Source organism: Larus michahellis, chromosome 5 (assembly GCF_964199755.1).
Source record: "Larus michahellis chromosome 5, bLarMic1.1, whole genome shotgun sequence".
Classification (NCBI taxonomy): domain Eukaryota; kingdom Metazoa; phylum Chordata; class Aves; order Charadriiformes; family Laridae; genus Larus; species Larus michahellis.
The window spans coordinates 27,214,411-27,235,636 of record NC_133900.1 but is presented as its reverse complement, the minus strand read 5'-3'; the positions used below and the strand labels follow the sequence as shown (position 1 = coordinate 27,235,636).

Genomic DNA, 21,226 nt, shown 5'->3' with positions numbered 1-21,226 from the left:
TGCAATTCACTTGGCTGATTCAGAGACAGCCCACCCCGGTGCCTTTATACACATAACTACATGTGTTCACTCCCAGTCTCAGTCTCTTTATCAGTCACCAGTGGAAATAGCTTGCTCCTTGATCTCCAGTTAAAAGAACTACATTTCCTTAGCTTTGTCTCTGGAGATCCTAATCCAAACAGTGAAACTTTGAAAAGCTTTGTGGTCAGAGCATGAGAGTAATGAATTATTAATTTCCCTGTTTTTACTCCCTGGAGACTTGCCTTTGCATTTTTATTCATGCACAGGCAATGCTGAGGGTGCGGAGACTCTCAGCTGATCAAATGTCTCCTTCCTTTTGCAGAAGAACGATGGGCAGTTCACGGTCATTCAGCTGGTTGGGATGCTGCGAGGCATCGCATCAGGAATGAAGTACCTGTCTGACATGGGTTATGTACACAGAGATCTGGCTGCCAGGAATATCCTAATCAACAGCAACTTAGTCTGCAAGGTGTCAGACTTTGGCCTCTCCAGAGTCCTAGAAGATGACCCCGAAGCAGCATACACAACCAGGGTGAGTTATGAAGATACTGAACTGACTGAGCTCAAGAAAAATGTATTTCCTGCCACATTTTGGTGTTCTGGCTCTCTAGCAAAGAGGTTTCTACAAATGCAGAGTCTCTAAACTGTGCGTGAGGGTTTGGCCAGGTGTTACCTATTAATCATTATCAGATTAATTTTGTAAATGCCTGTAACTTTGTAATGGGGATGGCCAAATAAGGCAGAACTTAACTAATAACTTAAGTTCATGTTGGGCACCTGAGTCAAATAGCAAACTTTGCAAAGGTGCTGTGCTCCCAGCTCTATTCTGTTCTCTTTGGTGAATATCAAAGGGAGGAAAGAGCAAGCACTTTGCTTAGGCATCCATGCAGAGATGTAAGCCATGGTCTTCTGGACAATTTGCACCTTTTAAAACATTGGTAAGCATGTAACGCCTGTTGCAAAGACACATATTGCCCTCAACATTACCCTGTTGAGGGTAATTTCCCCCAGCCTGAGAAAGAGCTGCTCCAGCCTCAGTGCTCTGCCCCTTTCCATCCTTGATCCATCCTTTCAGGGCATCAGCCCACCCATCCCAGTGCGAGGCCACATGGCCCCAGTGCTGCGGAGAAGGGCTGGGCAGGACCCATCCTCAGCAGCACAGGCTTGGAGAGAGCCTCAATATTCATGGCAGTAATTGACATGCCTGGACGTGTCCCATTAGTGTGTTTTTCCAAGGGTATTGTTTTACGGGTGGTGGGAGCTCTCTGGGTCACATTCCCAGTTCCCGCGGAGATCTGGGAAAGACCTTTCAGCTCTTGGCAGTCATGGCCCCGCGAAGGGACTCGATGCACGGCTGGACCGGAGCCTCCCTGCAGGCTGGAGGGCTCTCGGCCAGCCCTGCTGCGGCTGCAACGTGCTGCCATGTGCTAATTGGCACTGCTGAGAATCTGGCTCCTCACTTAAGGCATGTGCTGATAAGCCTGTGAATAAATAATTATTGGAAGAAGGGACTTTTTTAAATTTGCTTTGAAAATGTGTTCCAAGTTCTACCTTTTTCCAATAACAAACACTCTTAGGGGGCATTCAGGGAGACTTTCCAATATTTAGCTCAACATTGAGAGGAAGGGACTTCACAGTAAAATCTATTTTGATACAAATCAAGGGAGACATCTCTTTAACCCCAATGAGAAAAGTATTCCTTAATCCAAACTCTCCTTTCCGTCCCCTCTTCCTTCTCAGAGCTGGTCTGAAGTTTGATTTCTAAAGTAGTAGAAAGGGAAAAAGGAAACAGCAAAGCACATTTGACAGCTGTGGCATCATTTTCAATCCCACAGCAGAGGCCAAGCAGGCTGGTCTTTGCACACAGAGATTTCTCTGCCCGATCTGCAGGATCAGGACCGCATTTTTAAAAAAAAAAAAAAAAAGGGCATTACTCCCACAGCAATTTGCATGAAGCCCTCATTAGATCAAAGTCTTCCTCGGCTTCAGAGCTGTCTGTTCCTCCCCCGCTCATTCTCAGAAACGGAGGAACTGTATTCCCCTACCAACCCGTGCAACATAATTGAGATGTTGATCCTATACATGTCCCAGCATTCAAACAGCATTCAAACAACAAACCTTCAGGACAGCCAATTAGTAGGCAGCCTACAAATGCTTATGGGCTGAGATAATGTGGAAAGGGGCCCCATGCTGTCAAACAGATTTACTTTAAAATTCGATGTCTCTTTCCAGAGAGAAAATAACATCCCTCGGTGCTCTAAGAAATGCTGTTTTGTCCTCTTTTGCATGTTCTTTGCCCTCCTCTGCAATCTGTTTTTTGGGTTATTTTTTTCCTTTTCTTTTCCTTCTAGGGAGGGAAGATCCCCATCCGATGGACAGCACCTGAAGCAATCGCCTTCCGCAAATTCACATCGGCCAGCGATGTCTGGAGCTACGGCATTGTGATGTGGGAGGTGATGTCCTACGGCGAGAGGCCTTACTGGGAAATGACAAACCAAGATGTAAGCACGTGCAAGAGCTGCCGCGTGAGGGGACTTTGAGGGCTCAGCGTTCATTCTGCAATCAGAGAGGCAGGATAGGGACAAGAGGAGGAGAGCCGCTGTAAAAATGGCTTTGCTTGCCCATGCCAGACAAAAATGATTCTCCTGTTTGATGCTCTTTTTTGCAGCAGCAGCAACCCAGAACAGGCTGTGCGCAGAGGGAAATGTGTCTGCACAGAGGCAAGCCTGTTTCCCCCAGCAGACCACTGGAGCTTCACTAATGCTGTTAGAGCTGGAGCCTGTCCCTCCTCTGCTTAATGACAAAGGTCTGCCAGGGGATAGATGCTGATAACTGGCAGCATTTCAATTGTGTCTTTAAACCCCTGCTGCCACGTAAAGCAGAAACTCAAGAGAGTCATGGTAGGGGCTTTGTTTACCTGCACAAAAGCTGGGGGATTTGATCTAGTGACAGCAGTCCAGAGAGCTGCATCTCGGTTGCCCTTGCATTGCTGATCTCAAGAGCATAGTTTTGCTCCTGTTGTGAACATCTTGTAAGTCTGTGCTAATGCAAGCTCTCGTGGTTCGTTTGTACAGCACCCTTTAAGTTGTGTCCCCTTCCTCCTGGGCCCCAGTGCCCCCTTGAGTCTCTGACCTCAAGGTCACCCTCTGAAGGATCCCCAGGGAGATGCCTGGGGACACTGTCCTCCTCCAGCTTTGATCTGCGGCTCTGATCCCAGCCTGTGTAAGGGTCTCTTGATCCTACTGCAGGGCTACCTCCTACCCTGAGCTCACCATAAACATCTGTCCTTGTCTAAAGCTAAAAAAAATTTAAGCCTGGGGTTGCCAGATTTTCTAGGCCGCTCCTTCCTCTTCACGCCTCTGAAAACCGTGACATGTGGAGGTCTTGGAGGATGCGGGCTAGTGCATGAGGTCGGGGACACCGTGAGTTATGTGGGGCCCCCAGAGCAGCTCTATGTTATGGGGGGAAATGCACCGCTCTGCCTGTGGCAAACGGAGTTGTTCCTCATCCCTCCCACTTTGTCTCTGCAGCCCTGCCACCTGCAGAAATGCTGCTGCCGGCTGGCCAAAGCAAACAGTTCCTTGCTGCACCATGGATTCCCTCTGGTCACAACGCCTGATGTTTCATCCTTTCTTCTTTTTTGAGCAGCATCCCTGTCCCCATGACTTTCTGCTGTTTCACTGGCAGCAAAGGCTCTGACTGAGCCTTCTGTTTCTCCTGTGTTTTGTCTGTGGGCATTTGCCATCAGTGGGTGTTACTACCTGTCATGCCGAGCTGCTGTCTCATCTCGCTTTGACTCCAGGCGTGGAAACGAGCAGTACCTTTGAGACGGTCATGCTGTGCTTCTTGCCAGGGAGATGAGCGTGTTGTTTGGCATGAATGCCCCACCGCTTCTGCATTGCTGAGGCTGTCACGTTTGCAGGGAGTTTGGTAAAGCAGCATGTATCTACATAGGGATTTATCTCAATCAAATACAGAGACTTTCTTCCATAGCCTGTGCAGAGAATGCAGCAATTGGGAGCCAAGCTTTTTTGGTCACACTGAGCACTGTAACTATCTTTAATGCTGATGCACTGGCGTAGCACAGATGTTGTTCAGTAAATGCCAGGCTAAGATTTAGGCTGGTGCCAGTGAAATAATGCTCCATGGCCAGGGGAGTCCCTTGTCTGGATCGTGACGCTATGAATATCCACACTTTGCAGAACTGTTCCGAAAAGCCCGAATGCCTCCGTGCGCTGTGGGGCACAGGGTGAATTTCACGCTTGCCTGAGAAGAAGCGGTTGGGGGACTGGTTTCTGTAGCAGCAGAAAGCAGAGGAGTGGTGAGATGTTTATGAGCAGCAGCTCCTGCTCAGGCTTTGCTTGTGTTACCTCTCTGCCTGTGTGCAGGTGGCAAGTGCCTAGGTGGTGGTAGCTTGGGAAACTTAATTCAGTGCTGTGGCACGTTTCTCATGCGATTTATGCCTGCCGTCTTCATCTTCTGAAGGACTCCTCATCTTCTTTCCTCCCCTGCTTGTGTTGGCAGAAGAATCAGTGGTGTTAGACAGCATTGGCTTTCATGCGGAGGACCAGGGGGCTCTGCTCACGTGCATTTCGGACTCTGTTGCAAAAGAGTTTCTTGTTGCATGGCTTGTGGTTAGAGCACATCATTTGGCAGCACAGTCAGTGATGAGCAAAACGATTCTCACCATGTTACAGCCGGATTGCTTCAAAGGAGGTGCAGTGCCGCAGGGCAGGCAACATTGAACTGCAAAGACTACAAACCATGTTTTAAAGTCGTGCTGGTTTCTGGGTGGCTGCCTAAAAATATGCTTTGACTTGACCAGAAGATAAGGCTTTGATGCAGGAATTGTTGGGAGGAATTTTGTGACCCATGTTGCACAGGTAGCTAAGCTAAATGATCACAGTGGTTGCTTTTTAGTCTTCAGACTGGTGGTTTTATGAAAACACAGAGCTTAAAAAGTGTTGCTTTAGTTTACTGAAATAGACGATGGACTTCTCCCAAATTTCCAGTGCAGTCACCCCAATCCATAAGTGAGTAGTGCTTGTCCAGAAGATGAACAAGGACAAAAATGCGTCCTTATAGGTGCAAATTTTTCAAGTCTTACAAAGCAGTATGCACCAATGAATGGAGCAGCAAATGCACCATTTTCTTACTTTTCTAAGTATTGTGGTGGCTACAAGTGACTCGGTGTTTGTTGTTTCATTCTTTTGCTCCTCTTGTTGCCAGACCCACAAGGCACCTTCAGATGCAAGAGTGTATTTCAGCGTCCTAGCTCCTCACAGTATTTTGATACCATTTACATTGTATCACCAGAACGAATGACATCCTGTAAATTGAGTTAACGCTATTGATTGTGATGTTACTGCCAAGAATATCAAACATGCATAACCCCATTGCAGATGTAGTTCAGATATTCTGAGCTGGTGCCAGATGGTCTGCTCCCTGTCTTGCTACTGTTTTCTTTCTGCTACAGCTGGAGGGTGATCTGTTATTGTTATAAATACAGACGTGGACACAGCAAATAACGTTCTCGTGGCTGGGCCACACTGAGACTTTTTTTATAGGGCAGCTGCAAATTTGGTATCAGGGTCCAGCTGAAAAGCATGATGTGAAGAACAGACAGTGCAGTGTGGTGGGGCTGGTTTTTGATGCTACAAGCAAAAGTTAGGCTGTAGAAAGGATTGTTTTGCAAGTGCAGGCTGGGTGGAGAGCCGTGCAGCTGCTCCACACACAGATTAAATCTTAGATGGGTGCAAAAGGGCTGCAGGTCTTGTGGGGCAGATCTTCAGACGTGCTTGTTATCCTTGGAGAAGATTACAAAGCCTCGCCTAACTTCTCCTCTACGTCCTTAAGGAGTTTGAGGTTCCCGCTACTGCTGCTCAGCCAGCCCAGCTCATTCCTGGGACTCTTCCACTTGGCAGAACGCCCTGTGGTGGAGGACAATTTGAAAGCGATCCCCGAGGTCCTGAATTTTGGGGCCTTCTGAAATGCAATGCCAGCCTGATGCAGCCCTTCCTGTACTGCTTGTATAGGCACTGAAGATCAAGAAAACAACTCCCATGCTAACCAGAGAGCCTTCTTTTTAAACAGAGGATGTTTTCAAATCCTGAGACGGTGCCTAGAATGACTGGCATCTGGGGTAGTCCTTGGAGTCCAACAGTGAAGTGCTGTGGTTTTCCACACAGCAAATAGTTGCTTCCAGCTCCTTTCGGTCAAGGAGTCTTGGGAGTAGAGGGTGTGAAGATGGGCCGCTGGGACTGTCTTGGAGCAGTCACAGACCGTTGTGGCTTGACACATGAGCTGTGTTCTACTGAACATAGTAATGGTTTAAAATGGGAACTGCTGGGCTTGGAGCCCTGCTGTAAATCTGGCCCAAACTGGGGAAAACAAGTTGCTTTCTTCGGTCCTGCCTTCATTTATTCATTTCTGCCTTTCAAGAGGGCAGGCAGCACATGTGCATACCACTTGTTTTAGATATAGAACCATAGATGGTTTGTATTTGAAATCAGTGCAACAACCCTCCCCTGGTTTTAATTTACATACTCCTGGGCTGACATTTTAAATTCCTGGCAGAAATGTGGCCACACTAAGAAACGACTAGACCCAGACAGCATTGAATGATATATGAGATGGTTGTTCTGCCTCTGCCTTGAATCCATCCATCAATTAGCATTCAAAGTCTCTTTTGAAATACAGTCAGACTTTTATTACTGTAATACAAATTTGTGGTCTAGCACATGCCTTTTCATTTAAAAGGAAGCCAACATCTGAATAAACAAAATCACTGCACTCCAAGAAGATGCCAGAAAGCCCCGTAGGCTGCTTTTCGTGGACTTTAGGGTAGGCTCCGGGAGTTTCCTGGTATATAACCTACAGACCTCAGCTGAGCTTTCAACAAGTGCAGCCTGGCAATCTGGCCCCCCTGGCTGCAGCAGTGCCTTGGCTTTCTAGATTCATTTTGCAGTGATCAAAAATTAAGTTATTCAACCCTCCTGTAGAAAATGAAAGATTGTGGGTTTTACTGGGTTAGCCTCTTGTGTGTGGATCTGGGGGGCGGGCGGGATTTTACGTGAGCATAGTGCTGGTCCCAGAGTTCTCTATTTAAGTCAACTTGCATTTGGGGAAAAGGCGAGAGGAAGAAAAGCAACCCATCAGCCTCGTGTTTTGTCTCCTGTAGGTGATTAAAGCCGTGGAGGAAGGTTATCGCCTGCCAAGTCCCATGGACTGCCCTGCTGCTCTCTACCAGCTAATGCTCGACTGCTGGCAGAAAGACCGCAACAGCAGGCCCAAGTTTGACGAAATTGTCAGCATGTTGGACAAGCTCATCCGTAACCCAAGCAGCTTGAAGACGTTGGTTAATGCATCGAGCAGGTACACACTCAGGCCAGAGCTATTTCTCAGCGCAAGATCCTTGTCTGAATTACCACTTACTCTTTAGCCTGTGTGCATCCGTGGGTGGATGTTCCTCCAGCTTCATTATGTCATAGAATCATAGAATGTGTTGGGTTGGAAGGGACCTTTAAAGGTCGTCTAGTCCAGCCCCCCTGCAGTAAGCAGGGACATCTTTAACTAGATCAGATTGCTCAGAGCCTCATCAAGCCTGGCCTTGAACGGCTCCAGGGATGGGGCCTCCACCACCTGTCTGGGCAACCTGTTCCAGTGTTTCACCACCCTCATTGTAAAGAACTTCTTCCTAATGTCTAATCTGAACCTACCCTGCTCTAGTTTAAAACCATTGCCCCTCGTCCCGTTGCTATATAGCCTTGCAAACAGCCCCTCCCCAGCTTTCTTGTAGGCCCCCTTCAGGTACTGGAAGGCTGCTATAAGGTCTCCCTGGAACCTTCCGTTCCCCAGGCTGAACAACCCCAGCTCTCTCAGCCTGTCTTCATAGGAGAGGTGCTCCAGCCCTCTGATCATCTTCATGGCCCTCCTCTGGACCTGCTCCAGCAGGTCCGTGTCCTTCTTGTGCTGAAAACTCTGGAGCTGGACACTGTACTCCAGGTAGGATCTCAGCAGAGCAGAGTTGCTTCCCTCAACCTGCTGGCCGTGCTTCTTTTGATGCAGCCCAGGATGCAGCTGGCTTTCTGGGCTGTGAGTGCACATTGCTGGCTCATGTTCCAGCTTTTCATCCACCAGTACCCCCAAGTCCTTTTCCACAGGGCTACTCTCTATCACGTCATCCCCCAGCCTGTATTGATAATGAAGATTGTCCTGATTCAAGTGTAGGACCTTGCACTTGGCCTTGTTGAACTATATAAGGTTTGCTCAGGCCGACCTCTCTAGCTCATCCAGATCCCTCTGGATGACATCCCACCCCTCTGGCACATCGACCACACCACTCAGCTTGGCGTCATTGGCAAATTTGCTGACGGTGCACTTGATCCCACTGTCTAAATCATTGATGAAGATACTGAACAGCACTGGTCCCAGTACGGATCCCTGAGGGACACCACTTGTCACCCCTCTCCATGTGGACATCAAGCCATTGACCACTACCCTCTGGATGCGACCGTCCAGCCAGTTCCTTATCAACCGAACAGTCCACCCATCAAATCTGTATATCCCCAACTTAGAGAGAAGGATGTTGTAGGGGACCGTGTCAAAGGCCTTGCAGATGCCCATGTAGATGATATCCGTTGCTCTTCCCTTGTCCACTGATGCAGTCACTCCGTTGTAGAAAGCCACTAGGTTGGTCAGACAGGACTTGCCCCTGGTGAAGCCATGCTGGCTGTCTTGAATCACCTCCCTGTCCTCCATGTGCCGTAGCATAGCTTCTAGGAGGTTCTGTTCCATGATCTTCCCAGACACAGAGGTGAGGCTGACAGGGTGGTAGTTCCCAGGGTCCTCCTTTCTACCTTTTTTAAAAATGGGTGCAATGTTTCCCTTTTTCCGGTCACCAGGGACTTCATCTGACTGCCATGACTTTTCAAATATCAGGGGAGTTTTCCCAGATCAACTTTTTCAGTTGAAATTGGCAGACAGGTCAGCAATTCAGTGACTCTGGAAATGCAGTGCTGCTTCCACAAAGAAAATTACTGTGTCCTGTCTTTCAGGAATGGGAGTTTCAGCAGTATTTATAGGTCTATGATAAAGCTACTTGCGCTCTACCCCAAGGTTTGAGAGGGCAAGACTTGAGTGCATGAAGTAGGTACTAAATGCCGCTCAAATTATCTGCCTGTTGACTTTTGTCTTGGTAATACAAATGAAGAGGAATCTCTTGGGGAAATTCTTAGGATGTGCAAAGCTCACAGATGTGCAAGTGCATCCTCCCACAACTATTCCTAGGTATGCTAGCCACTACCACCACCAGTTCTGACAGTCTTGGTAATCGCGAGAGGATCCCTGTGGTTCCCAAAGAGTTGTACACAAACCATTTGCTAAAACTACATTAAGTGAATAGAGCAGCCAGTGTGCAATTAAACATGAATCTGAATAGCTACATGGCTACAAGTAAGGTAAATATGGTCAAGAAATAAAGTTGCTCTTTGAGAAAAAGAGATTAATATTTTTTTAGTGAGTTTTAATATTGGAGTTTCCACCATACTGGAGTTTTGGAGAGGCTTTTTCTTTTTTTTGATGTAGGCACACAAGTATTACTTCTGAGCCATCTGCGTTGCTAATCACTCAGTCCCTTGCAAGGTCATGAAAGAGTGATGAATATAAATCATCACTGCTTCGCTAATGGCAGTGGAGTTCCCCTGATGAACACTGGAAGACGCCCTTCAGAAAAGCTTATTCTCAGAGGACGAAAAAAAAAGACACATCGTTTTCCTTGAACAGGAATGAGAGGGATGTAAGATGAGGTTACACTGGTGGCGTGGACCAAAGCAGATGTACTGTTGCGAGCTTAGACCCATCTGCCTCTACACCTTCCGAGTGAGTCTTGCACAACTGCTTGTGGTCCATCTCACCTATTGCAGCTGGACCTCGCATCCCCATACTGGCACGTCCTCCCGTAACATCTCATGCACTGGAAGAAGAGAAACATGAAATCTCTGTTAATTTTCAAATACAAGATAGATCTGTGTTCCTTGGGCTATTTTAAATGCATCATTTTCCGTCTGAAGAAGAAATTACTCTTATTAGCAGTTAAATGTAATGTCAGTCCCAGCAAACCTGCAGGAAAAAGTTTATGATAGCACAAAATATGTCGTTTTGATTTGGGTTTTTTTCATTTTATTTTTATTTTCAGTTCAGAACAATTGTTTTCCAGGCCTGTTATGTGGTGGTTCATGCACTCTTTTATACCAAACTGTTATGCTGGAAAAGAGGCAAACAGGCAGCAAACCATTTCCTTGAGCTGCTAAGCACTTTGCTGATGTTTATTCCATGAACAGGTCCATGCAATTCCAAATCTCTCCTTTTCAGAGCTGCTGTTAGTATCTTTGATGTGGAGGGAGCACCTGAGCAGCGAGGCTTTGGGACTGTGTTTCTATAATCACAGATTGCCATGCCCAGACCATAGTAATTCCAAATGAATCATAATTTCAACATACAGCAGCTGTAAAGGATATTTTTATATATGTAATGTATTCTTTATGGAAATTCTCATTAATGCAAATAAGGGAGGAAGTCACTCTCTACATTACAGCGTGTGCATATTAGTAGGTACCTCCTGACATTAGTGATGAAAATCCACTTCTTGGTATGATTACTTAGGAGTTTTGAATTCCTCATGTGTGTAAAATGTTATGGGAAGCCATTATGCTCTTGGTGCTGCAAGTATTCACATTTTATTGGACCCTTCAGCATTGCTATTAAATAAACAAATAATACTAATGTGCTCATAAAATATATGAAGATTCCTGAAGTGCTGCAATAATATAATATCCCAGCTCTCCTTCCAGTTGAAAGTCTTTTAAGTGTAATTCTCACCGTCAGAGGCTGACCCAGAAAACGTTTTTTTTACTTGTGGGTAATAATCGTTATGCAAGGCTTATGGTAGCTGTATGTCCCAGTTTACAAAGCAGGGACAAATCTAGTTTCTTCCCTGGCTGACCTTGGACAAGCCCCCTTTGCTCTCTGCGCATCATTAGTAGAGTGGTGGACCTGTACGCGGCACGGGTCGCTTGTGCCAGGTACTGTGTCGGTGTTTCTGCAGCAGCGAAGGGTTATTATTTGCCTGAATTGCTTCTTCCGTGCGTGGCATAACCGAGCAGGTAGCAATTGCCGCGGCAAGGTCTTGAGCGAGGGTGTGGGAGCAGGAGTCTGCTTCTGTTTTCAGGGCTGGAGCGTCGTTGGAGCATTGCTGCTCTCTGCAGGGCTCGGCGGATGCTGCCCGCATCCGAAGTCCCCACCCGACTCCGCGGGAGCAGCCCCTGAAGTGTTAACAGCAGCCTGCCATTGATGGCCGCTGCTGGGAAATGTAATTTGGGTTTCAGCTTCCAGGCTCTGGACTGTCTTAAGTTAATTATGACTTTTGAAGGAAGAGGAGGAAAACAGAGCGGGAGGAGTGAAACCGAAGACTGAAGTAGGAGTGACTGGGGCAGCCTAATAGAAGAGGAGTGAGAGGTAACAGGGATGGATACTAGTCCTCTCCTCTTACTGCTTGCAGTAAGGACCAGAAATGGCAGGAACTAACTCAAAATGTGAAGTGTTATGTTTGATACGTTGTGTATGAAGCCTGCTGGGAGGATTTAAGCTGCAGCAGTCACTGAAAACACAACGAAAGAATCATCTCTACCGTATAAAAATGCGAGCAACTGAGTCACGTTGGGTACATCTCGATACTGATTCTCTTTCCTTCTCTGTTTTCGCTTGTCTTTAGAGTGTCAAATCTGTTGGTAGAGCACAGTCCAGTCGGGAGTGGTGCCTACAGGTCAGTGGGTGAGTGGCTGGAAGCCATCAAAATGGGCCGATACACGGAGATCTTCATGGAGAACGGATACAGTTCGATGGATGCTGTGGCTCAGGTGACCCTAGAGTGAGTAGTGCCCAGATCATTTTCACCTCATTCGTTGGAATTGCAGAGGGGTAGGAGACAAACCGTTCAAAAACCTGTAGGGATGAGGCTGCAGAAAGGAAAACCATTACCCTTTGTGTGCAGTCAGCAGTTTCTCTTTTAGCATCTGTATTGATGATAACAAGTGCAGGCAAGACTGGAACTTACGATCACTACATTGGCAGATGGTGCTTTAGCTCCTTTACTCACAGAAATTAATGCTTGAGTTTGAGTAATTGCCAGGCCGTCCTCGTGACATAATAGCAGTTGATTATTTGGGGTTAGTGACAAGTAAAAAAAAACGCACCCTGCTAGTAAATGTATAGGAGCTAGTGTCCCTGCTGAGTTATGCTAGCTTTACGCCGGATTAGCTGGTTTCACAATTGATCTGGACATAACCAAGTGGACAGTCAAGCCCAGTAAGGCATGAAGACAGTATTCAACATTAACAGAAATAAGAAACAGGAACAGAAGAGCATCAGCAAACCCATAGCTCTAGGGGACAGGCTCCCTGGCTGAGGCTTTTCCCTCTGAATGTGCTCTTGGTTTTCGCACGTGGGGTGACAGCACTCAAACAACTTGGTAGATGCCTCAGGACTGCTGATTTGTTATGCTCCACCTTTAAGTGCCTGCCTTGCTTGTGTAATGACATCTGTACTTTCCTCCTGCCACTTACTCAAACTCGCCCCAAAGTCTGCCTTTCTAGATGGGTTAATTTGAGCTTAATTTACTGCAAGCGTTAAGGCAGAATGGGAAGGATTATGCTCCATGCTGCTTTGGAGAAGGTTGTGGCTCTTCCATCACATGCAGATTGCCAGTGCACATACAGAATCGGTGCCAAGGATTAGGAATAAAACAAAAAAAATTCCCACACCCCACAGAACCACAGCATTTCTCCTATCTGCCACAGCTCTGTGGAGCTCATCAGATAGGGTAGGAGGTCCTTTGCACCTAATACAGGTTGGTAACTTCTCCACGGAGTTCAGTTTTGCGTTACACGCATGGAGGGAGTGCAGGAGCATATTTGCTGCACTCACATCACCAGTATTTGTCCCTTACACCTGGACTCATCCAGTCTGTCTTCAGGCATTCACATGAAAACCCTGAGCTAGGGATTAAATCCTCTCTAGGGAGTCAGAGTGCATGGATTTCTACCTAGAACCCTGTTTGGGTGCCTGAGACTCTTACATGTGTTTTCCCGGCCTACTCTTGCAATTACATGCCATGTTACTTTGGCTTTTGAGGACTCCACGGTTCCTGACCTACTCATCTGATATGGCAGTAGCCAGAAACACCAGGTTTCAGGGCTCCATTTAGACTGGTGATCTACAAATGTTGACCAAGGAAGAGGTCGTTCCCCAGGGTGGTCAGAGTTCACACAGCAGAAAGACCTAGCTGGGGAATGGGAAGAGAAGGGATAGGATGAGGCAGTAATTTAAGAGAAAAGGAAAACGTTGGAGCATTCCTCTCTACTGTGCCACCTCAATCTTACAACCAGAGCGAGTTCAGGTAGAAAATGCAGATTGCCTAAAATATATCACAGACTTGTTGCTCTTTGGCTGAATTAGTCATATCAAAGAAGAAAACTAGGTTTTACAAAAGCAGCTTCCAGTTTGTTCCTCTTTAGAATTTTATGCAATTTCAAGAGCTGTAAAAGAAGTGCGCAGAAGTGAAATGCTTTGGTTTGGGTCAGAGAAAATGTTGAGTTCGAGCCCAAATTAATAGTCGGTTTTAACAGTAAATTAGAAGCTCACTTATTCATGTAGCTTTAAACAGTCTTAGCATCCCATCCCACTGACAAAACTATTCCTACCTTCCCATTTTCTTGAGTGCAACATTTCAGATTGTGAAATTATCTCTTTAATTTAACTTAAAAATTTAAATACTTCCCTATATTTACTCTTTGATATTGCAGAATCCCCCAAAATCTTTTCAGGCTACCCTAAAAGTACTTCAAAATGGTTTTTCTGGTTGCCAGTGAACCAAGAAATCCATTATCTGTTTGGTTCTAGCCAGAAAGACAAGTTGGTTTAAAAGTCTTTAAATAAAATTATAGCTGCCAGAGATGCTCTGGCCCTCTCGAGCTACAAACCGCCTCTAAGGCCCCCTCCACCAGGTCCCGATATGTTCTCTATAGCACAGATGTCATCCCACTCTTGTCCTTTAGTGGCCCCAGCTGAGACAATATGCCTGAGCTGCTCAGCTTCAGCTTATTCTGGGCTTTTACAGCAGCAGAGTAGTAGAGTGGAGCTATGCTCAGGAGCCGGGGAAGCTTCTGGGCTTTGGGGTGGTTTTTTTCAAGCTGAAAGGAGACATTTCATGAATCCATCTTGCATTTTGGTTGAAACTGAAAAAAGGTTGAAACTAACTCTAACTAGTTAGTTATCAAGTATCCATAAATAACATCCCCCAGCTGCCTAGCTGCCTTGGACAGAGATGCTTGCATGAGTCTGGCTTGGTTCTTGAACAGCTCAGCCTGCACACCTTTGCAGTGCAAGGGTGGCTTAGCAAGAAGGCTTGATCCCACTCGGGTCTATTTTTGGGAAGACTGTGGAAGGTTCATTGAAAAGCCAAAAAAACCATCCAAATCAAGACTTCTCTTATCCCTCTCAGATATAGTAAAAAAAGACAAAAGGCGAGATTCTCAGTTGTTAAAAAAGGAGAAACCGTCATAATGGTTTAAGAGGAAAGGTGTCCCATGTTGAAGACCTGAACCACATCAGGCTGAACACAGCTCAGGCTGATGTAAACTGGCAGATTGCCCTTAAAATCAACAAAGTAAAGGAGAGAAATGGCTCCTGAATGGGCTCAGATGAGACTCTCATGGGTTCTCCAGAAAATGAACACCGGAACAAGCAAAGTTCTTTAAAGGTTAATATACTGAGGGGATTTGATTTTCTCCCTGTAAAAGGGAACAACAAAACATTTTGTACTCTGTGATGGAGAATTCACGTTAAATGTTCCTTGTCATTTTTAATAGAGGCAACTGTTCAGTATATTTCAGAGCTGGGACTTGGGGGGATCAGGTGAAAAGATGATCTGAACATCTGAAAGGAGCTTACTTTCCCCAAATGACATCAGTAAAACAATCTTTACAATTTAAGAGGTTGCCTTCAAATACCATCCAAAATGATTTTCCACAAATTCAAACTGCGTAGGAGACAGACGTGGAAATTAGATGGAGAAAGGAGAAGTGGGTAATCGCTGCCAGAAAAGGCAGGAAAAAAATATGCTGAATGTAAAGAATTTCTAAAATCTACTGAAAAAAAATCTGTAGCACTGTAACAGGGGTTGGTGTAGGAGCATTGGCCATAATGCTGGCGGGATTGGTGACTATTTACAGGATCTGGTTGAGATGGTAGATGTTCAGCATTTTTTTTAAACACCCCCCCACCAGCATGCAAAGCAAAATCCTGGTTACTGCCCTGCTTCTTACGAACTGATGGCTTAATGCATTTATTCCAGGAAAGAGTAGTATTCGTGACAAATTTCTGAAAGCAAAAGATTAAAAAGTTAAAACCGGTGAATATCGCCCCAAGTCCTGAGCTCTGCCTGCTTAAGCAAAGACCTGAAAATGTATGTGTTCAAACAAAGAGTGATTTCTACATTTAGCTCTAATTCTTGCAAAGGGACGAATCACCTTGTGAAAAGTGGAGCCTCACCCTCCACCCCCTCTTTCCAACTGGATATCAGACATGAAGGCAACCTTTCCAGTGGACCAGACCTGCTCTTTAAACTTGTGGACCACCTAGTGACTTTGAGTGTGTCTGGAGCTCTTTCAATCCACTGCAAGAATAACTTTACCAGGACAATACTCAAGAATAGATAGATCCATGACATGAGTTTCAGTCTGACCCTTGACTGGACCAATTACTAACCATGTGGACTACATACTTCCACCTTTTGAAAGACCTGTACTCACTGAATCTCAGGACACCCTGTTGTTTGTTATTAGATGAAGAGCTCTGAATATTTGTAATAATATGTGCTGTGTTGCTTTGCATTGTATTTTTTTTTCTTCTAAAATAAAATGAACTATTTATTGAAAGTTATACTGGATAAAGAGCATTTAAGAGTTCACCTGCTCTAGATGCTTATTCTTAACCTGAAATCTCAGTCCTGAGATTGTGATACTGCATCTGCTTCTGAACAAACCAGTTCTCATCTCTTGATCAAGTAGGGTAGGAATAATGAATAAGAGCAGATGAACTCTTAAAAAAATTGTTTTTTAAGTCCTCATTTAATGCAAAAGTCCCTAGCAAGTGGATTCCTCTCTCTTTAGCGTCTTCTGAAGGTCTTTGAGGTTCTTCTTCTTTCCCCTCATTCAAACTGACAACTAACTATGTGAGTAGTCCCAGTCTGAACGGGCAATTGTAGAGTTAACAGCACATGAAGAAGAGTGGTGAAATCTGGCCTGGATGGGAGATGAAATACCAAATATCTGTGGTAGGTTGACGGCTGCCGGACACAGAGATCTTTCAGGAACTTGGCCCTTTTGCTTGCATGACTAACTGGCTGGTGAGGGGGGTTGTATTTTATGTGGCAATCCAGTCCTAGTCTACACTGTGTTTGACAAACTGGTCCATGGTGTATAAGTAGTTCTGTTTGTAAATAAAATGTTTCAAATATATTTCTTACAACGTGGACACCGTGAATTCAACCCTTGCGAATGGAGGATGTTGCAGGGAAGGGGGTACTGTGTGGTCCCTGGCACGTTACAGCGGGGCTTTCGTGCAAGGTGGTGGTAAGAGAGCAGCATGCATGCAGCTGTATACGATGAGCCGACACCAATTTTCCCCTTTATTTCCTTGGCTTTTTGGTCAACTTAGGTCGGCCTCTTAGTACTTCGTTGGCAAGTGATTCTAATTCCTACCTCTTTCCATTTTCAGCCCTATGTGAATGAGAGAGAAGTGAAAAGGGGAGACTTCTCCCTGAAACAAGAATAAAAGTTGTCTCGTTGCTGGGGGAGTGGGTGCATCAAGTATTTTGAAGCAGGGAGACCCCATAGCACAGAGGTGCCTGTGTCGCCAGGGTTTCGGGGAGCGCCCATGCTGCTGCCACAGAGGCGCACACAAGGCCCAACACCGGAGGTCAGGTCACTTGCATGGCAAAGTTGCAGCTGGGATCCTGATGGCAAGTGTCATTTGCCTCCAGGTCTTAGTTCCGCCTTTTCTTGCAGGGAATTGCACATTCCTATTGCAAAACCTCAGTAGACAGCCGCACACATCTCCTCTGCGGAGCTGAGCCCAGTGAAATTACCAGTTGACCTCAGTCCTGTGAGCCATGCAGCTCTGGGCTGGAGCTTCAGAACAGTTGTTCTGCAGCCCTTAGGTACAGAAGTTGATATTTTTTATCCCAAAACCAGCTGGGTTGCGCACCCGATTTTGTTAGAAGTTGGCTGCTGCCTTATGCTGCTTCAAGTGCTTCAGTGCTGGGTGCACAGGAGCATGCAATGTGCTGTAAGTCACGCTTGAAAAATGGGAATTAAAGCTCCTGCATTCTCTAGGTGGTTTTCGGGAAGTTTTGTTGCTGGCTTTGCAACACGCAAGGTGGCTTTTGAATAAAGCTGCTGATTTTATACTAGGTGAGCATCTGTATCAGGAGCTGTTGTCTTCTGGTCTGTCTTTGCAGAGGCAAAAGACCCCACAGGAGTTTTTGTTCCCTCTCTGAGGAGTCCCTGTGCTTTTGGCCAGTGGCTTCACATTCAGGAGGATTTGATATTTGAAAAAAAATAGATTGGATCCCCTGGTGAGCAGCTAATGGATTGAAACCAGAAACTCCTTTTTCTTCTTTCTCTCTTGTAAATCAATGAGGCGCTCCTCAAGCCTGTTAAGTTAAGGGGGATACTATAAAGGGAAAAAAAAAAGTTGCGTAGCGAGTAGGGTTTTTATTTTATACTGATAGGGCTGGACGTGAAACACCAAGTTGTACATGCCTTTCTTATAGTTTCAGGCTATTTTTTTCTGCATAAGATGCAAGAGTATCAGAAATGATACATCTGCGAAATACATGGTGCTGGATTTTCAAAAGAGCTCACCTTGCACTTTAGATACCTGGGGGGAAGAAAAAAAAAAAAAAAGCTGAATTTTCAAAAAGTTCCAGCAGAGTAGCACTCAGCAGGGGGAAGATGGATGTTGGCTCTCTTAAAAATCAGGTCCTATATTGGGGTTGGGTTTTGGGGGTTTTTTTGATCTTTGGTGTGAACTTCCAACTGTGCTGTGTACATAAAATAAATTGCATGTAACAATAGCATTACTACATTTTCCTTCGTTATTAAGATGGCTTGCTGAACTAGTTTCACAATTCAGTGGAGGCAGAAATGAAAGCATGTCCCCCTGAGAAGGCAGACACCTTTTGCAGGTGCTGCAGCCTTTTCTCTGCCAGGTAAGGAGCGTTGCTGATATGTCTCATTGACCTCCCTTGCTCCGTGCCCCTTACGTTGTGATTTCCCCTATGCATCATTGAGATGCATCACCAAAAAAGGGTACAATAATGAAATGAAGTGTTTAGCCTGGAGCAGAAAATCTGGTATTTTCCAAATCAAAAGGCTGAAAGTGTGATAATCCTTGGAGAACAACAGATCTAGCTTTTGGCTTCAACCAGCTGTATATTAATGTATCGGCCTTCACTCAGGATTGCTTTTTATTCAAAGCAACGTTCATCTATTTAATTTTTGGACATGGATGGTTGGTTGTATTTGCACAGGAGTCTCTCTCTAGAACGTGGAGCTGCTGAGAGAGGTACACCTTCATGGGTAGTTCACACAACGTTACGTGAAAGTGTTTTGGTGGTCGTTGCATGTGTTCACCTGCAGTCCAGCATGCAGCTGTGCTGTGAGCTGTAGGCCAAGTCTGCAATACACCTCACGTGTTGGTTGGGCTCCCACGTGTCACTGGTGATCCCCAGCCCTTGCACATGCCAGCCCTGCCAGTGAAGTTTCCAAAAAGCACGTACGTGTTCAAGGAGGTCACGTCCCGCTGGCTTTCGGTGGAGAGCTTTCTTCTAAAAGACTTGCGTCCAGGGTGTTGGGAGCTCTGGGTTTCATGTGTGTTTTGGCAAGACTGTATAGCCCTACGTTGGAAACATCCTTTATTTGGTCCAGCCTGGAGTTAGAAAGTGAGGGGCTGATACTTCTCTAGTGGAAGTCTTCAGACAAAACACCACGTCTCCTCTAAGTCGAACTGCTTCTCTAACAGTCTCTGTGTTTTGCATTGGAAACACAGATACACCTGTCTTGATGTTTCTTCTGAGCTTTTATTCCTACAATTTCTTTGATAACACTTTTCCGCCTAGAAGGAAATCGCTACAATTATACTCTGACATAACCCATGGCCTTACCTGGTTTTAGATGTGTCATTGAATCTGATCACCCAAGGTCCTGCTGTAGTATCTCCAGGGGACAATTTGTCCCACTCCTGTCTTTTGGTAGGATAAATTGTCCCCTGGAGGTGCATCTTTCACACCATCAACATCAACCTTGCTGATTACCTTCATTTGTACACCTAAATTTTAGAGGGCTGAGCTTCTGAGAAAACACTTTCCTCCTAATCCTGCATTTCACAAACTACCTTATTTTACAGCTTTCCTGTAATGGCAGCTCAGTAGACAGACTCAACACAAATGCCTTTGGCTTGTAGAAATCACCCCTGAAACAAAATCAAATGTGGGTTTACAGGAAGATTTGCAAAGGCCCAGAGGGGAGCTATGTTGCAAATTCTTGTTGACTTTTGGGGGTCATCAGGGTGGTGGCCATGCTCGAGGCTTTTGCCATTCAGCTCTTTGTAGGAGCTGGCTCTAGGATTGCAGTTTGTGTATCTTTGGCTTTGCCTAGTCTGAAGAGGAAGGAAGCGTGGATTGACCTCACTCCTCACTGCTCGTATCCGAGATCAAAAAACAGCCTCTCCCAGGAGAAGAGGAAACTGCAACACAGGCTTTCTTACATGGCTTTTCTCTTGGAAGTAGGACTTTTCATGCCTAGCAGAGTCCTTGGCCAAAGGTGATGCTGACACTTTGCTGTCCAGCTTTTCTCCTTAGCCAGTGAGGTGATCTCCGTCAAATCACATCATCTCTCACAGATGCCATGTCAGCCATTAAAAGATTAAAAAAAAAAAAGGCGGGGGGGTGGCGGAATTAAACTTGCCAGCTAAACTTGGTTTCGGGAGCTGCCCGTGGTAAGAGGTAGGCACTGGCAGCAGCATCGGTGCGTGCGGCGCGTGGTGTGCGCGGCGGCGTGTGCCTGAGCGGTCCGTGGAACCAACGTCTGCTTTCTCCCACAGGGATTTGAGGCGGCTGGGAGTGACACTTGTTGGTCACCAGAAGAAGATAATGAACAGCCTTCAAGAGATGAAGGTCCAGTTGGTGAATGGGATGGTGCCGTTGTAACTTGGTTTTAAAGTCGCTTCCTCAAGTGGGTCGGTCCTGCACTTTGTATCCTAGCCCTGAGATTTATTTTGACTAGAAAAAAAAAAAAGATAAAAAGGGAAACTCAGTGGTTTCTATAACTGAAGGACGTTGGCCTCTGCCGCAGTGTTTCTAAAGCAGTGTTTGACTAAAGTTTTCCTTTTCTTCCTATTTGTGTCCTCATTTTCATGAAGTTAATGTAAGATGCATGGAACATGGAAACGAATCTGCTGTACGTGAGGTTAACCCGTCTTTTAAGCTTCAGCGACTACGACAACAAGCCTTCCCACCACATGTTGTCTGTACATGGGAGATATATATATATATATAGCACCTTTATATACTGAATTACAGCAGCACATGGTAATACTTCCAAGGACTGACTTGAGTGGAGGAGTTTTGTAGCCATTCGTGGGCTCCCAAAAGCTGCAGTTTACTGAAGTTTAACTTCGAGTCTTACTTGTCTACAGAAGTGTATTGAAGAGCAATATGATTAGATTATTTCTCGATAGATATTTTGTTTTGTAAATTTAAAGGAAAGAAAAAAAAATGCTGTTACACAGCATTAAGTTATAGAGACTAGTGTATAAACATGTTGCTTGCTCCATGGCAAATACAATACAGGGTGTATATTTTTTTTTTCCCCCCTCTGTGTTACCAAGTTCTTCTCGTTTGCTCTTCTGGGAGGATAATACATGATGAAGATGTATATACTGTACAGTTTGCTACGCATCAGGTACAAGATTGGGGCTCTTTCCTTGGTTTGTTGGGGTTTTTTTTCCTCCTCTTCTGCTTTGTTTTGTCTCCCTTTTTTCTTACTGCTATGCTTTGTATTTTTGCTGCTGTTTGGTTTGAGCAACA

At 45.5% G+C, this 21,226-nt stretch overlaps 1 protein-coding gene across 24 annotated transcripts in view; it reads left to right on the top strand.

The window, feature by feature from the left end:
* Positions 1–20,536, top strand: part of EPHA5 (EPH receptor A5) — a 196,842-nt gene extending 176,306 nt beyond the window's left edge. For 12 of the 24 annotated variants that reach the window (XM_074589293.1, XM_074589291.1, XM_074589292.1 and 9 more), the window contains 5 exons: positions 344–553; positions 2,373–2,522; positions 7,202–7,395; positions 11,792–11,947; positions 20,242–20,536. In XM_074589293.1, coding sequence (XP_074445394.1) covers positions 344–553; positions 2,373–2,522; positions 7,202–7,395; positions 11,792–11,947; positions 20,242–20,347 — 816 coding nt within the window. In that variant the 3' untranslated portion in view covers positions 20,348–20,536. Of the gene's footprint in view, positions 1–343; positions 554–2,372; positions 2,523–7,201; positions 7,396–11,791; positions 11,948–15,577; positions 18,217–20,241 lie in introns of those variants that run through there. The other 12 variants (XM_074589283.1, XM_074589282.1, XM_074589281.1 and 9 more) reach the window with 2 other exon arrangements.
* Positions 20,537–21,226: the final 690 nt, after the last annotated feature.